The 18,260-nt window shown below is 49.3% G+C and overlaps 1 protein-coding gene across 1 annotated transcript in view; it reads right to left on the bottom strand.

Annotated features, from left to right (window-relative positions):
* The window catches only part of PCNX2 (pecanex 2), a 300,964-nt gene that overhangs the window by 9,327 nt on the left and 273,377 nt on the right, over window positions 1-18,260 (bottom strand). Inside the window, exons 28-32 of the mRNA XM_039248833.1 lie at window positions 18,122-18,234; window positions 3,521-3,665; window positions 2,773-3,003; window positions 1,989-2,263; window positions 839-1,023 (exon numbers count right to left, since the gene is read on the bottom strand). Coding sequence (XP_039104764.1) covers window positions 839-1,023; window positions 1,989-2,263; window positions 2,773-3,003; window positions 3,521-3,665; window positions 18,122-18,234 — 949 coding nt within the window. The remainder of the gene's footprint in view (window positions 1-838; window positions 1,024-1,988; window positions 2,264-2,772; window positions 3,004-3,520; window positions 3,666-18,121; window positions 18,235-18,260) is intronic.

Genomic DNA, 18,260 nt, shown 5'->3' with positions numbered 1-18,260 from the left:
CTCTCCCGGTGGAAAGGGCTTCAGGACCTCAGCCATCTGGGTGAGCCTCACCAGGCGGGCATGAGTTGAAAAGTGGTTTTAAACTTGAAATTCCTCCCGGACGTGGACCAATGCACCTCCTCCATCCGGTCTGCTGTCACCCTTTCCCACCTTGTTCCTTATCCTTTCAGAGAGAAGCAGGAAAGGGGGGGCAGGAGGCCTGTCTGTACACCCACAGATTCAGAGAGGAATGAGAGTCCACTCCCAGAGGGTGGGCCTGCCAGCCTTGATCAGTAGCTACAGCACAGCCAGACCCAGAAGGCACACGATCTGATGGCCACCAAGTGAGTGACTGGTGGGATGGAAGAGAGTGACCACTGGACAGACGGACGGACAGACAGACGGCCGGCTAAGGTAATAGACAAGGAGATGGATAAAGGATAAAAGTTGAGTTCTAATAGAGGCGCCTGGGTGGCTCAGTTGGTTAATCATCCGACTCTTGGTTTTGGCAGAGGTCACGATCTCACGGTTTTTGAGATCGAGCCCTTCACTGGGCTCTGCGCTGATAGTGTGGAACCTGTTTGGGATTCTCTCCCTCCCTCTGTCCACCCCTCGCCGACTCGTGTGCTCTCTAAAAATAAATAAATAAACTTAAAAAAAAAAAAAAAAGCTGAGTCTAACAGAGTTTTTTCCTGAGTAGAACCTACAAGGGTCAGTAAATTTCCTTTGGCCCAATCTCAATGTTTTTCTTCTTGCAAGAAGGAGTTGTCTGAGGCTAGAACAACAGCATAACCCGTGGTGTTGGTCACGGGGACGAAAGGAGCCTTGATCAGTCCCTGTGAGGCCCCGCTGCACCCACCTGTCCTCTGTGTCCCATCACCCGGTGACCAGTGGTGGGTCCCGTTTTTCCTGGGCTGCTCTGCGCTGCTCTCCTGGCTCGCGCCGCCCGGGGCATGGCCGCCGCCTGCAGACGGGACAGCCCTCCCATCCACGTCTTCGATGTTGCCTGTGCCATGCTGGCCGCCGTTACAGCCCTTCCGCATCCTATTGGGGGAGAGGGACTTCAAGGGCCCTCGCCAGACATTTCCACCCGCGCCCCCAACCCTAGTGCCCCACCACACCCTGTGGAAATCAGGATGGAAGATCGCACTCTACAGGGGAGCAGCACACCTGGGCTGCAGGGAGGAGGGAGACTTCTGCTCCCCAAACGCCAGTGCCTGATAAATGAATGACACACCGGGATCCATATGCTGCAGCCTTGTCCTTCCGAAAGAACCCTGGGCTTGGAGGCCTGAAGTACAGATCCCTGCCATACTCGAGCCACACCTCCTAGAATTTGTCCCTCTAACCAGACACATTATCACAAGGAGGGAGAAGGTTTCTTGGTCGGAGGTGTGCGCTGGGGGAGTTCAGGCCCCGTCTCCATGACAGATGGACCACAGCTACTCCTGCGGGCCCGTAACATTCTGCACGAGCGCTGTCCACAAATGCTGTTTATGAACGCTGTGCACGAATATTCTGCATGAACACCTTGCATGAACCCTGTGCACGCACGCTGTTTATGAATGCCGTGCACAAACGCTGTGCATGAATCCTGTGCACAAATATTCTGCACGAATGCTGTGCATGAGCCCTGTGCACAAATATTTTGCATGAAAACCCTGCATGAAACGCTGTGCACTAACGTTTGCGTGAACGCTCTGCACGAACGCTGTGCATGGATCCTGTCATGAATATTCTGCACGAACACCCTGTACAAATGCTCTGCACAATCGCCAGCCAGACCTCAGCCTCAGCAAGTGCAAGGAACACACGTTCTCATCTGCATGAGGTTTCCCTGATTCATCATCCGAGACTGCTTGGGGAAACACATGATCTGTTAGGCCACTTGGGAAGAGCAGTTTTAATCACATGACAGTGAAACTATAACCAGAAGTGGGGGAGCTCTCGCGGCCCCACTCCCCACCACCCCCCAACATCTGGATGAAGGCCTTGGTGGTAAGACCTACCTTAACCACTTGGTTTGGAACCACGTCCTAATGCTGTCCAAAGTGAGGGGGCCGCTCCAGACACTCTGCAGCTGTGTGTGGGTCCCTAGGTAGGACGTGGTTAGCGGGGAGACGTACATGGGGTATCCCAGGGGCTGGTCACAGGAGGAATTAATCAAGTTTCGGAGGACCTGCTTGTTGTTCTGGATGCTTCCTCGCTCTGGGTTGCGATTGCGAAGGAATATGAGCTCTTGCTGCTGCCCAGCCCAGAGGCCGCGGACACACTCTTTGTTAACCTGCGGGTGCGGGAAGGGATGGAGAGAAAAGCAGATGGCGGCATGTGTTTCCGGTCTGTGGATTTTAACCTATGGAGAGTGAGCAGGGCTGTGGGTCTGAATATCTGTGACTCCAGGACTTTGGCCTAAAGCTGTTTTCATGGTCAAGCCAGAGCGGCAGCCCTGTAAGATGGGTATCACCCTTTTCATGGGGGAACAGTGCAAATTAGAAAGTTGTTGCTTTGGTCCAGTGGTTCGAGGCTATGCAAAGAGAAGAAACACTGGTAAGAAAGTCCCCAGGTCCAGGGATAGGTTATCACAGAAAGTTCTGGAACTTTGGAGAACTAGAAAGTGTTTAAAAACAAGGCAGATCCTGACCCTCGTCTACACGTGTGTCTACAAGGACTCCTTGCCAAAGCCATTGTGAACACACTAGTTCTCGGACGCCTGAGGGACCCTGGCCCCTTCGCCCACCTCTGCTCCTCTGAGACTGCGTCCTTGGTGCCAGCCGGAAGGTAGGGCCACTGTACCTTGATCACCTTGAAGCTCAGGAAACTCCTGTGCAGCATGATGACCTTGTACTCGTCGGTGCCCTCGTCCACCACGTGCCGCAGGGTGAGCAGCTCCTCCTTATTGGACAGCACGGCGCCCCTCCAGGCCGGGTCACCCTCATGGCAGATCACTACCTTCTGCTCGAAGGACTGGATGGCCTCGTAGAGGACCCCTGGGTCTTCGTATTCGTCGGGGCAAGTGAACTGGTCCTGGGGGGAGAGAGGTCCCTCTGAGGGCTTGGGGAGGACCAGTGGGCTGAGCCGTGGGTGAGTGAGCACATGGCGGCTCGGCCAGTGACCTGAAGGGCCACGTCCACTCCACGCAGACTCTCTTCCCACGCTCCTTCCGAATCCTGAGCGGGGTAGAGAACACATCCCTTGCTCCATTGCCCTAACCGCTGGAATGTGCCTAGGGGAATGGCCTTCGGCTGTAGGGCTTCTGTGCCTTTGCAGTACAGTCTGGGTACTTCTGGGATGTCATTTTCCATGGCCAGCTCCCCTTCTCTTTCCTAGCTGGATATCACCACCTCCTGGCAGCTCTTGTGGGCCAGTGGCCACCGGCTGATGTCAAGAATATCTGGACGGCCTCGATGCTTAGTTACCTAACACGTCCACTCGCAAACATCATGCCAAGAAAAGGGACCATGTTATTGCAAAAGTCTTTTCCCCCACCATGTTTCAGGCTTATCCTTATAAAAAACGGTTTTTGTTTTGTTTTATTTTTTACCTGGTGAAGCTTCAGGGACATCCTGATGGCCGGGGCGACAACTTTATGCAGAAGGTCCATGTCGGCAAATACCCACTCATCTCGTGCCGTTATTCTAAAGTCACCTTTGAAAAGGGCGTGAAGGCCAAACAGGAAAGAGTCCAGGCTGAAAAGCAAAGTCCAAATTACTGTTCATTCCCACTGAACAGTGTTCAGAAACCTGTCGCTTTGGGAAAGATCTGGGGCTCCCATCTGTCACGTCAAGGATGAGCTTCATGACTTGGGGCGCCTGGGTGGCTCAGTCGGTTGAGCGTCCGACTTTGGTTCAGGTCATGATCTCTCGGTTCATGAGTTTGAGCCCCGCGTTGGGCTCTGTGCTGACAGCTCAGAGCCTGGAACCTGCTTTGGATTCTGTCTCCTTCACTCTCTGCCCCTCCCCCACTCATGCTCTGACTCTCTCTGTCTCTCAAAAATGAATAAACATAAAAAAAAAAAAAAAGAATGACCTTCATGCCTTTAAAAGGCTGATCGGGCCAGACTGTACCGCTGCCTGGCCCAGACCCCCACCCCCACCCTGACAACTGGGGTCATGGTCAGCCTCTGCAACTGGGGGAGCCACCCATAGCCACTCGTGCTTGATGTCTGAGTGTGATGGTGGAGGTCATGGTCACTGCGAGCCTCCACATGCAGGTGGTCTATTCCAGGAGTCCCCGCGGTGACCTTCTCAGGAGGTGACTGACAGGGCCACCCGGGGAACATGCTCTGTGTTTCTCGAGATCTCCTCCAGGTTATGTTACTCATAATAAAAACTGGATTCGACCACAGGATGAAGAGGGGAAAAAAGGACGCCCGATGAAATCTCAAATCGGTCATTTGGATTCTCTGAGCACTTCCATTCCCCAGCCACACCCTTTTGTGAATGACTGGTGGAAATGGCATAAGAGGGAGGGTTAGAATGAACATCCCAAGGAGTTTTCAGGATCATCCAGGTTTTCATGTTTCTAGGCGTTTCCTCCTCTGCTTCCATTTCCTGCACATAATTGAGCATTGCCTGATGGGGAACGCAAGGCTCACACAAGGGAAATCTTTCATGGTCTGGGTCCTTTACATCTTGGATGAGTGTTGGGAACCTGGGTTTGGGAAGGCGATGGATCCCATATAATGGGGCCAGAAGAGGTGTTAGTCCTTTCTCCTTTATTTCCACTAATATCCTCGATCGCAGTCGCTTCCAACGACCCGGGCCTCTCCCATCCCTGAGAGGTAGTTTCGAGGCAAGTACAAGAAACAGCAGTCCTGACAGGGCTGAACTGGGACAGAATGAGCAGGAAAATGTGTGAGAAGGAAAATCTCTGAGGATGGCCGCTCATAAGGATTTAATGAGCTGGCTCACCGAGCAAGACTTTTGATTCAATGCAGCACATTAGACCTGCACATCAGGGAAATAGCTCCACTGATTGCTATTTTAGCATTTCGTTGCAAAATGTACTGCTATCATTAATTTCCTTCTGGAACCCTCTTGAGAGGGATGCCGTGGCTTCGAGTCAGAGCAGACTGTGGGAAACGGAAGCAGCTAGGGGTCTAGGCAGGTGGGGTTTGGGGTGCTGTGGCTTGGAGGAGCCCAGAACCTTCCAGAAAGAGTTCCAGGAGGCAGCCTTCACGAAAGGCTCTTCCTTCACAGAACAGACTTCCCAGGGCTGTGTGCTATGGTCACCACCGGGGAGGCACTGGTGGGGGACGTATAGGACCGCAGGGCCAAGCGCAAGTTTTAAGATAACGAGTAATATCTGCTGTCAGCTGAAACCTGTCTAAAATGCCCCTGTTATCAGAGGAGAGCTAAGCCCTGTGAAGGAACAGCTAGATGGCAGAATACGGGTGGGTTTTATTCTGGAAAGGATTAGGGATGCCATGCTGCCTACATACCCAGGAAGGGAAAACACTCCTCCAGACGCAGGGATGGGGGTGGTGGCAAAGTTAGATGACGAGACTTGCCTAGACACCCAGAGCAGCGACCGCAGAGAAAAGAACAGAACAAGGAGTTCAAGGCGCCAGCCTCTTGTTTGCTGGGTACATGCGCATGGCAGCCGCGGGCTGCTTACTTACCAGGAGGGAAAACAGGAAGGCTTCCAACAATAGACGCTTTACCTGTCATTTCTTTTTGAGGGGGACGTTGTGGAATGTAACGCTGTTCTTTTACAATGATTCTCAATGCAGAAAGCAAAGCCTGAATTGGAATTCCACCGCATTGGGGGTATTATCCCTAGCACCTTAAAGGTAAAGGCATCTGAAAGAAAGGTGTTTCATTACCTGCCTTTTATCCTCCAGAGAATGAAGGGGAGGAAGGCAGAGGGATGTAAGGTGCTGGAGGAGGGCTTTGGGGGTGGGGTGCAGAGAGAGCGAGGTCTCCAGGACGCCTGTAGCATGTTTCTGATTTGGAACTTCATAGGGCTCTGTCTTTTTAAGATTCTGCTGAGAGGTGACAAGCCCCACCCCCCAGGCCAACAGTCTGAGTAGAGAGAGAGTCAATCAAGGTTGGCCTTCATGGAGACTAAACAGCCACCCCCATCCCCCCACTCCCCTGCGGCCCTCTCCCCTCCCCCCCCCCGCCCTTCCTGGGATATTAGTGAGACAGGCTGTCTCACCCTGTCCAGTCATAGAGGCTGTTGGCCGGGCAGTCACCAGCACAGGGGGACCTGTGTCCAGCTGTGTGGGGTGAGGCAGGGACAGGGCAGACAGAAGCGACCGTGTGTGAAGCGAGCGCATCCACACATACGCAACCAAGACCACGGTGCCAAGACAAAGCATGGGTTTTCAAGGCCCGAAAGACATGCTAACATTTCAATAGAAACAGTGCTAGAAAAATATTCCTTCATACGATGATGAGTAGCTGGTACCTGAGTGCATTTTCTTTTTAATGGAAAAGACCGGTATCTATGGCGTGGGCTGTAACCCCACACTACTCCACCCAAGAGCAAATGTCTGGTCCCACCCCTGCACCTGACTTTAGAGCGGCCAGGTCTGCACTGCTTCCTGCTTGGCCATGAGCCCCTCTCCTGCAGTGCTTAATCCACGCTCCACAGAGCGAGGGGCTAGCGTAATGGGCTTGCCTTTTTTCACTACGTGTGCATTTGTGCACGTGTGTGTGTGTGCAAGCGTGTGTGGATGACCCAGCTGCTGCCTCACAGGGACTCTGCAACCCCAGTAGATGCCAGCGGCCTTAAAGCCGGGTCTCAGGGATTCTCTGAGTGTCCGCACTCCTGTTGTCTTTCTGGTTCCTGACCCAGCTTCCTATGAACGATGACGTAACTGCGGGTGACGTGTAACGAGAGCATTATGGGTGGCCGGAACTTAAGCACCGTTGCTCACAGCCCCTCTAGAAAAGACTGCTTTCTGGCTCGAGGCTCTGGCTGTTGCTTGCCGAGCCGGCCGCAGCCGATGTTCTAGCTCACACTGGGCCCAAGGCTTCCGCTGCACGTGGTCCAGCCCATTTCAGCATCCTCCCCCACCACCTTACAAGGGCAATGGGATGGCTGTTTGTGTTCACCCACTTGGAACTCAGCTTGCTTTATTCACAGAGGCATCCTCTCGGCTCTTCTCTACCCCAAGGTTCCTTTCCATGCCCCTCTAAGCCCCGCTCTTGCTCAAAATCACGGACTGGCCCAGCCCAGTGCTCACCTGCACCTTTTCTCGCTGGTTCTCAACTGCTGGCGATTTTGGCCCCTGGGGGACATCTGGAGTCATTCTTGTGTTTCACAGGTGCTGGTGTGCTGTAGCACCTCGTGGGAGGAAGTCAGGCAGGCTCACTGCCACAAAACACAGGCTGGTCCCCACAACGAGGAACGACGCAGCCCAGATACCCTTGGTCCCCCTGCTGAGCTGGAAACAGAGGACCGCTGGAGTTCGAAGAGTTTCAGTTCTGGACAATGGGGTCATTATCTTGGATCCAGCCTTGATGAATTTTTGCACTCGGAGGGAAACAGCTTTAAGGCTGGGGTAGTTTCTGCAGGACTCACGGTGGGCTCTCCAGAACAATGACTGATTTGTTCGCTTGAGCTCATTTCCAAACAGGCCCCTATACCAAGTGTTTACAGATCGGCACTGCGAAGAGCCTTCTGGTGCAGCGCCTCGCCGTAAATGGAGAGCTTGGAGAACATATGCGAACAATTAAGTGTGATTTGCAGGCTGGGCTTCCCCGTGCTTGCTGATTAGTAAACGGAGCCACGGAAGGAGCATCACCTCGGTCGGTATTCTGGACCCAGAGAGACATCCACATGGAGAGTGTAACACACCTTTACGTGTGCTTTCCTCTCTCTGCTATTCAGCCACATGCACTGACTTCATGGCTGATTCCATCACCTGTGGTCATGTTCTCCTGCCAAAGATCCCCACCCCCCTGACAAGAATGAACAAAAATGGTCCAGGTGCCTAGTGAGACAGAAAGATGATTTCCGCTTTTCTGCTGGTTTGTGGATTACTAAGCGCTTTTCATCCCATCAGCTCGTCTCATTTTCGTGGGTGCCTGCACAACTTACATTATTATAATCCTTTCCTCTAAGAGGAAACAGGCCAGCAAGGATGAGACAGAGGCAGGCGGGAACAAACACTCAACATTTCATCGCGCTGAAGACGCATTGGAGCAAAGCCATGGCCGTCCTCTGGCTACCTACCCACCTGGCCAGAAACCCAGACTTGTTTGGAGCAAGTGTAACTTACAGAGCAGCCCAGAGGCTGTGTTAGAGTGAACTAACCTTTCCCCCTCGCACCTCGCCATCCTGAGTTTGGTCGCCAGCTGTTTTCAAAGGTTTAAATTGGTGTATATACTCAGCACACGCCCCGCATCGATAGCGTATTTATAATTCCTTCATGGACTCTTTATCCAGGAAGCTAGTCTATCGGCTCTAGAATCAAACTAGCCCCTGGTTTGCATCCCAGCTACCTCCCACCTGGTAAAGAGCACTCCTAAAGAAAGCAATGGGGTCCCTCAGGTAGGGCCAAGGTGCTTTACTTGGTTTTAGAGTTCAGGTACCACACAGAGAGGCAGCATATGGCCCAGAAGGGCTGGAGGGATGGGAGCCAAGAACTTAAGCCTAAGCTTCAATTTTGGCTCTGATGTTTGTTGCTATTGGCAAATCCCCTGTCCTCATTATCATCTCTTTCGTTCTGTGTTTATCCTTAGGATCAAGCTTGTCCAGGGATATGTGGGGGCTGGGTGAGGGGCTTGCTAAGGTCTCCCCACATGGCCGCACAAGTGTGGTTTGAGGACAGTGGACACGTGTCAGTGGGGGAGGGGACAAATACACCCCCCACATTCATCTGTCCTCCGGGACCCATGCCTGAGTCCTGAACGATAAACAGAGGACATGTCCAAGAAGGGGGGCGGGGGCGGGGGAGACACTGAGCGCAAGGTGGTGGCAAATCCCAGGAAAAGGCCCTGGGCCAGCAGAACAGGGCAGGGGGGCAGACCAGAGGAGGGGCGCATCCCTGAGCACAGTGAGCTTTGGGGGCCGTGAGTCCCATCAGCAGCTCTCCGCAGCACAAACCTGCAGGGAGAAGCCGTAGACAGAGGGAGCTTAGGGGTGTGAGGAGGGAAAGTGGGTGCCATGGAGGAGCCCAGCCGCCCCAGGGAAATGTCCACACAGATGGGGGCAACCTGAGGAATTCCTACAGAGCAGACAGAATGAATGGTGGCAGAGAGCCACGCCAGGGGCAGCACTCTGGAGACTGGGAGGACTCCGCTGTGGTGAAACAGGGCGCCGATTGCTTCTCTGTGCCTTGGTTTTTCCGGCTGTAAAATGAGGCCAGTAAGGTACTGCCTCATCCTTCTCCCAAGCCTCGACAGAGGATAAAATGCATAAAATCGCGTCAAGTGCTAAGCACTGTCCCAAATACATACAGGGCGAGCGTATCGTAAATGTTCACTGCTGCCATTATTCTCATTTCAACCTAAGCATCAGATAGAAACAGAAGGAGGTGTACACCGCAGAATCCCACCTAATAATTGGGATGTACTCTGTGACAGGCTGGTGGATGCTGCTGCTGCAGGCCTTCGGCGACGCTGTTTCAAATAAATCCCAAATAAACTGTGAAATAGTAATTCCCACACGAGAAATGATTAACAGGCGAGATTTGATGAAAAACTTTTCAAAAAATACATTTGACTGCATGCTGTTTTAATGCCCGCTAGTTCTGTGCTCCGCGCTTCCACATCGATGGGGTCAACTGCCACTATTCAGAGCAAATCCAGCCCAAGGCCAGTTCCGAGGACCCGAGGAGTCAGCCCCAGGGCAGCCGTTCAAAATCAACCATAGGTTTCCAGACCCAGTTCCTGGAAAGCCTCAGTGAGTGGTTTGGAATGAGGCCTGGGGTCTATATTCTGATCAGTCTGCCCAAGTAGCCCTGAGATTTGGGGCTCAGGGCCCAGAGAATCTGGGCATCTCCTAAAGAAGTCCAGCCATCAGAGAAGCTAGGGAGCTGACGACCGGAGTGGAACCCCTATACCAGGCCAAGGCAGAAGATCTTCCCAAGTAGTATTGCAACTTAAGGTCCCAGAAATGCTTGCTCCATTTTTCTGGGTTATAAATTCTTCCCTGTGCTTCAAACTTACATATTTCCTACATGCCCCCAAGGTTCTGATTTTAGCCGGATGACCTGACTTTAATCAGGATTGTGCATCATGAGGATGACTTGGTCTGTTTCTCTCCTAGATTCTGGTTTCTGACTTCCCAAACACAGTCTAGCAAGGGGACCTCAGGCTTGTCTGCAAAGATGGTCCTGCATGATGTCTGGCCCTAGTTTGGGACATCATCTCCAAGGAAGCCGAGGAAAGGAAACTGAGATTGTATGTCCCGGATTTCTGAAGAACACTGCTTTCCCCAGTCCACTGTGGGTGAGAGGGTGGGCAAATGGTAGATGTGACCTCAGACCAGCACAGTGACCCATCACAAGGTCACATGACAGGGTCCTTGACCTCTAGTACTGTGCTTGGCATAGCATACCTCTGACTGGCTTGTCTGCCTACTGTTTTTCAGGACTACATTGATCTCGGAGTTCTCTCTCTTCTTGGAACCCTAGTCTGCTCCAAGAGCCGGTACGATTTCTTCTTCAGGCAAACGTGTTGCTGCTATAAAATGCCGCCATCTTTTCACCTTTAACTCTATAAATGGAGCACCTTCCAGGATCCATTTGCCACCTTCCATGAACTTGAAGTCCACAACCAAGCTATTTCTTAGCTTGAGGTCAGTGAAACTATTTTGATTTCCTGCAAAAGCATCCTTTTCTGTATGTGTCCCTTTCTTCAGTGGGAGACCTGGTTCTTCAAGCAAGATGGGTCTCTAAAGACAATTATCAGTGTTTACTTTGTACGTCCATGCTAACCCATTCTATCTCCAAAACACATCAACATTTTCAGACATTGTATTTTTGGGGGTCTTTGCTTGCTTGTGTTCAGCTTAGGGTTCGCCAGCCCCCAGCCCCCACCCCAAAGTGCAAAGCCTGGCTGCTGGCCTCTTCCTCCTCTCCCTGATGCCTCCCATTCCACAGCCCCCTCCAGGAAGCCTTCCAGTCTTCCCTTCCAGGCTCTGGAAGAGGAGGGGCAAGCACCCCCCCTTCCCCCCACTGAGCAATAAAGTGCCTGATGTAGAGTGAGGGGACAGAACACAGACAACATGGCTCCTGGCCCTCTAGAGCCTTCTCAAGCCCAGCTAAAGGGAGGCCCTTGGACAACTCCAGCAGCTGCAAAGGGGCTACGTGAAACCTCACTTTGGCTGGGATTGCCCCCTTCTCAGCCCCAAAGTCTCCTCCAATAGGTAGAAAGCCTCACTGCTGGGTGGCAGCAAAGGGAGCCTGGCTCTTTAAGAGCCAAACTAACGGCAGCTGAGTGGAGGGACTGAGAAAACAGCTGAAGGTTTATCCCTTTCCTGTTATATTTCCCCCAAACTCTGTGGGAGTTTGCGCAAAAATACCCTTGAGTTTCCAGAAGGAGGTGAGGAAGGGAACCCCAGTCCCCCAGGTTGCTGGGCCCCCAGCACAGGGTGGTTGGTGACTGGAGGGGTCCAGTCTTAGGGAAGACAGTCCCAAGAAGGTCAATGGGGAAAGTGGGGGGGGGGTGTCTCAGACTCCATGTTAGAAGTCTGAGACAGTCTGACACAGGCAGAAGGGCGACCAGAGAGGGGGTGAGGGTTTTGTCCAAAGCGACTTAAGGCGGATCCAAGACCCTGATGCTGGCTCCGCCCTCTAGGGTCCCCCACAACCCCCTCTATGGCCTGGCCTGGCCTCCAGACAGCCCCACTCCATGCAGCCTCTCTTCTCCCATGCATTGTTCTCAATTTACTCATTCTCCCTAACTTGCACGTACGTATTTCTCGAGGACTGTCCATCAGAGCTGTGTCACTGTTGTAAAGTAAAAAATACGTCCTCAGCAAATCTATCAACTAAAGCAGAGCTTGTGACTTCTGCCTGGCTGCTGTATTAAGACCCATCTTGGGGAGTCAGGGTTCAAAAATCATCTATTAGCTCTTTAACATTAAATATGTGAGAATAGCCTAAGCATAAAGTACACCTAAGGGAATATTCCTGATTTTAAAATTATGCAAGAAGGATGCCTGGGTGGCTCAGTCAGTTAAGTGTCTGTCTTTGGCTCAGGTCATGATCTTGCAGTTTGTGGGTTCGAGGCCCTCATCTGGCTCTGTGCTGACAGCTTGGGGCCTGGCCCCTGCTTTGGATTCTGTGTCTCCCTCTCTCTCTGTCCCTCCTCCACTTATGCTCTCAGTCTCTCTCTCAAAATAAATAAATTTTTAAAACTATTTTTAAAATTATGCAAGAGTATATTGTGTGCATGCTCACAAACACACACACACGCACACATACACACACACACACACGTGGAGGTCATGGGCACTCATACATTGAAAATAGCAAGTTGAACCCATCATTGTATAAAAAGAATAGTATATCATGACCAAATAGAGGTTATCTTAGAAGTTTAAGGCTATTTCAGCATGAAGAACTCTATGAATATGTAACTCATTACCTCAATAGTTTCAAGGAGAAGAATATCATCTGATGCATGGCCCCACATTTCCTGATAAAAGCTTTATTTAGCAAGCTAGGAAGAAGAGGAAACTCCCTGACTTGATCAAATGGTCGGCTGGAAGCCTGCAAAAACCTTACTTTTTAAAGCTAAAATATAACTCTCATTCCCTGTAACATCTGGATTAAGGCCACGATGCTGCGGTAAGCAGGATAATAGACCCCCAAAGATGTCCATATCCTCATCCCTGCAACCTGTGAATATGTTACCTTAAACAACAGAAGGAATTTTGCAGATGTGATTAACTTTGGAATTTTGAGAAGGGGAGATTATCCTGGACCATCTGGGTGGGCCCGATGTATGCGCAAGGATCCTTGTGAGTGAAAGGAGGGAGCGGGAGAGGTAGACTTGGAGACAGGGACTGAAAGATGCTGCACTCCCAGCTAGAAAGATGGAGGAAGGGCAGCCTCTACAATAGGCAATGCACTCTCCCCTCAGAGCCTCCAGAAGGAACGCAGCCCTGCATATATCTTGATTTTACCCAGTGAACGCCATTTTGGATTTCTGACCTCCCAAAACTATATGGTAATTAACTTATGTTGCTTTAACCCCCCAAGTTTGTTGTGATTTGCTATAGCAGTAATAGGAAACTAACACAGATGCCCACTTCCAACACTGCACTGAGGGTCATAGCCCCAATGTACTAAGAAAAAGAATTGAGGATAAATATTGGGAGAGGGGGATGCCATAATTGTCATTATTTGCAGATATGTCTTTCCACCAGAAAATCAAAGAGAATGAATTGGAACATTGTGTTTATAATAGAGTTCATTAAAGCACCCAAAATAAAATCACATTAAAAAAAAATAAATCACTGAGGCACCTAGGTGGCTCAATTGGTTAAGCACCTAACTTCAGCTCAGGTAATGATCTCACGGTTCATGAGTTCGAGCCCCACGTCAGGCTCTGTGCTGACAGCTCAGAGCCTGGAGCCTGCTTCGGATTCTATGTCCCCTCTTTCTCTGCTCCTCCCCCACTCATACTCTGTGTCCCTCTTTCTAAAAAATAAACACTAAAAAAATTTTAAACAAAAAAATAAGTCGCTTTCCTATATACCAGCAGTGACCAATTCAAAATGTGATAGGAAGAAAAGATTCTATTCCTAACTAATCACAACAAACCTATAAAATATCCAGAAATAATCCATCAAGAGGTTTCCAATCTCAAAAATAAACTTTTACTGAAAGACATGTAACAAACTGAATGATTACGAAGATATACCATGTTACTGGTGTTTCTTTTCTTTCTCAATCTGTAAACTCCAGACAATCTCCATCCAAATTCCAGCAGAGGTTATTATAAAATGTAATTCTGAATTTCACCTGAGGAGACCATGAGCAAGAATAGCATCCACCACAAAACGGCAAGAAAAAAGTAAAAACAGGGGGTCTAGGCTTACAGGATATCAAACAACATATCACTCTAGTAAACCAAACACTATGGTTTTGTTATAAGAATAGAGAGATTGAGTACTTTCACAGAAGTATAAATCCAGAAGCATACCACCTATGAGTGGGAATGTAGACCGTAGCATACAGCAAAGGTGGTATTTCAAGTTAGTGGTGTTTTTAACTAAGTGACCAAATCACTAAGGAGAATCCATGAAAATCTCAAGACTTGACAGGACACAAAAACTAAATGGAAAGAAGTTAAACTACACAAGTATCAGAGGAAAATAGGGGATATTATTTTTATATCCTGGAGATGAAAAAACATACTTTTAGGAAAGACACAAAATCCAGAAATTATAAATTCGATTTTTTAAAAAATGTGCCATCGGTAAAAATAAAAGTCAAGTGCACCTTGATAGAAAGTATTTTTGACACATATAAATATCATCTTAAAGGTTTTTTTTTTAAGTTTGTTTATTTTGAGAGAGAGAGAGAGGGAGAGAGAGAATCTCAAGCAGGCTCCGCACTGTCAGCACAGAGCGCGACACAGGGCTGGATCCCGTGAACCGTGAGATCATGACCTGAGTGGAAACCAAGAGTCAGAGGCTTAACCAACTGAGCCACCAGGCACCCCTTTAAGGTGTTTTTTTTTTTTAAGTTTATTTATTTTCAGAGAGTGAACACATGTTTGTGAGCAGGAGGAAAGGCAGAGAAAGAGAGCAAGAGAGAGAATCCCACGCAGGCTCTGCACACCTGACGCTGGGCTCGATCTCATGAACCATGAGATTGTGACTTGAGCTGAAGTCAAGAACCAGACGCTTAACTGATTGAGCCATCCAGGCACTCCAATACATATTAATATTTTAATATGAGAATATCTCCTAAATATCATTAAGAGCCTCATGAAAATGGGTCAAGCTTATACATGGGCGGTGGGCAATTCACAGAAAAGAATACATGACCGATAGATAGGTAAAAAGATCCTTACCCTCACTATGAATAACGGAAATGCAAATTCAAATGCAAATGAGATAATATTTCACCCAGGAGACCAGAAAACCTAAAGATCGAATATCCGGCATTCGTGAGGATACGGCCAAGTGCTCTTGGTTGGATTACAAACTGGGGCAGCGTTATTAGATAGCAATTTGACTCCATCTATCTATAAAAAATTACATGTAAGCACTTTTTTGAGTTGCGGAATCATTTTTTTTTTCTTGCAAGAAAACCACTTTTTGGATTCTAGCATATACAGTGTAGAGCACAGCGGTCCAGCTGAGGTAGAGGTGGGGGCCCCGCCACGCTCTGGCCTCCCCTCACACCGCGTCCCTCCCTGTCCTCCACGACACACCCGGCTAGGTCAGAACTTCGTGGACGTCAGGCCCCCACAGCCGCTGGCCCAAGACAGCATGTCCACTCAGTTCCCTTGAGTCAGCGGTAGGGGACCTCTCTGCAAAGGAAAGTCGTCCCAGAGAATCTGACCTTCCCCTGGAGTTACCGAGAATATGGTTCCCAGATTTATGTCATCACTATGTTAGAACAAAACAGAGCTGACACGGGAGTATGAGAAACTGTTTGAAACAAAGAAAATCCCATCCAAACAGGGTTTTTAAAAAAAAGCAGCTGGTGAGCCCGGTGCTTTAATCAAGGAAGAAATAAATAAAGCAGACCAAGCAAGAAACACCTGGATCGGGACTATTTGGACAAGTCACACAAAGAGCAAGATGGAAGAAGCCTTTGAAAGTAGCTTAAGCGGGAGCTGAAGGAATAAATCTTTGAGGCATTGTATTTGCAGTTTGCAAAGAAAATTCAGAATTTATTATTATTATTTATTAAGCCAACTTCAGATGGGTCAAACAGAAGATCAGCGGCCTGGATGCTGTGACTATCTGAAGACTCATTTTGTGATTCCAGAATCTTCCACAGCCCTTCCCCAACCGTACTCTCTATTCGGCAAGGAGCCCCTTGCAAGCAGCCACATCATCCTGTTTTACGAAGCCCCCCCCCCCCCCCCCCCCCCCCCCCCCCCCCCCCCCCCCGCCACAAGCCTTCTACTAGACTTTCAATCATCAAATCTGGCTCCAGACGACCCAGAGGGAACCGCTGGGGTCTGTAGCATGAGGCTGAATCAGGCAAGAGAAGCCAGTCAGCTCGTCTCCGGGGGTATTTCCTATAACAAGTTTTAACTCCACACTAAAATGGTTAAGTCAGTTAGCATTTCTCACGTGAAGACAATCGTAAAAATTCAGAGATGGGGGAGTTGAGAGAATAGCTCAGCCCCGGTGTTTACCTTTCCCTCTGCGCGACTCAAGGCTGCTGTATCCAGAGAGAAATGAAGAGACGTGCCAACCATCCTACTTCACCCCCCCCCCACCAATTCGCCAACCGAAATGGACAACGCCCTCCTGGAACCTTCCACCGCAAAGGGCTCACAGCAGCCCCCACAGAAGGGCATTCGGGAACAGTCAGCAAGTTCCCCTCGACTTACTTCTCCAGACCCCAGAGCTTGTGAAGGTTGTTAAGCCAATACACAAGTGGCTTTTGCCCTTCAGAAGTCTGTAATGCAGTCTACACTCACTCCAGGTGAATATCAAAAGAACCCATTTTTCAGAGCCCAGTATCAATAGTAGGATACAGAAATACTGAAGAACATCCAAGCAGAGGAGAAACCAGTGAGGGAGCCTAAATAGAACCTCTTTTCAAGCTCCCCAGTTCTGTATGATGCTGAGCCTTGGCCACACGCTGCAGTCACCTGACAGCTGTGAGAAATCCCCACGCATGGCTCCCCCACAGAGGTTCTGAGGCAGGACTGGAACTGGTCTGGACTGGCCGTAGTGCCTGGGCACCAGGATATTTAAAAGCCCTCCCCCCACCCCGGAGACTTGAATGTGCCCCAATCGAGGTGATCCTGAGGATAAGCAGAGTCCATGACATCAGGCCCCCCATGCTAGGTACCAAAGGAAAAGTCTGAAAATGGCCAGCAATTTTGGTGACGAGAAGGTGACACAAAATTCGTAAGAGCAGCTTCTCAGGAGTAACAGGAACAGAAAGCAAACGGGCAGGGAGGGGGTGGGGGCCACCAATCACAGAGTCACTCATAAGGAAAGTTCAAGAGCTTGTTCATGAATACAAGATTAAGACCACAGTGACAGAGGGTGGAGGGTGAAAGGGCCAGGAGGGAATTTATATTTTGTTCTTTACGAAGAGAAATGTGGAGATATTATTCATTCCTACAAAGAAGGAAATTCTACCATTTTCAACAACATGGGTAGACCTTGAGGGCATTATGCTAAGTGAAGGAAGTCAGATGGAGGAAAGCAAATACTGTGTGATCTCACATACATGGAATCTAAAAAACAAAACAACAGGAACAAAACCAAGCTCGTAGGATGGAGGGGAAGGCAGTGTGTAAAATGGATGAAGGAGGCCAAAAGGTACCAACTTCTAGTCATAAGATAATGAAGTCATGGGGATGTAATATACAACACGGTATGATGATTCTCGGGTTAATGATGCTCTATTGCACCACAAGGCAAAAGATTTGTAACATAATAAAAATATGTATGGTGATGAATGTTAACTAGACTTATGATCATTTTGCAGTATCTACAAATAGTGCGTCATTATGAAGCAAATATAATGCTACTTGTCAATGATAGGTCAATTTTTTTAAAAAAGGAGAAAACCGTGAGCTATTTACAAACAGAAAAGGAAGATCTGGTAGAAACAGAGTTTGAAAAAACAGCCGAGGAGACATCCAATTAATCAAAGCCCCACAGACAGAGGGCAGGTGTGATGATTTTCTTTCGTGTGGAAAAAAGGAGAAAGGGAATGAACCTTTATTAAGCATTAATTTTGCTAGAGACCAGGCTAGGTAGTTCCTATAAATGGTTTCATTTCATCTTCATATCCGTACCTCGTAACACAGAAGGCCCTGTACCCAGAATTCTGGGATTTTGGCTGCGCCGTTCTAGTGGCATTTCTAAAAGTAGAACTCCCAAAGGTCACAGTGCTCAAGAAGGCTTCTTATGGGCCCAACAGAATGTTTTATGGAAAGAACTATCCTTATATAACGTTAAAATAAAGAAAATGGTTGACAAAAATCGGTCAGAAATACGTTAGTGCCTGTGCCGTTTCTTCAGGTACCTGAGAGCCATGTTGTGAGCTGCCGTTCCCAGAGCTCGCCTCCCCAGGATGCACAGGGCAAAGGACAGGGTCACAAGAGAAGAGTCCTCATCACTGTCGAGGTTCTTGGAAGGCTGAAAGAGCAAGGTCGTTAATTCAA

Source organism: Hyaena hyaena, unplaced genomic scaffold (genome assembly GCF_003009895.1).
Source record: "Hyaena hyaena isolate Hyena2069 unplaced genomic scaffold, ASM300989v1 scaffold_319, whole genome shotgun sequence".
In the NCBI taxonomy this organism is placed as follows: domain Eukaryota; kingdom Metazoa; phylum Chordata; class Mammalia; order Carnivora; family Hyaenidae; genus Hyaena; species Hyaena hyaena.
Note: the sequence above shows the minus strand (reverse complement) of the source record. Positions and strands in the feature narration are given on the sequence as shown.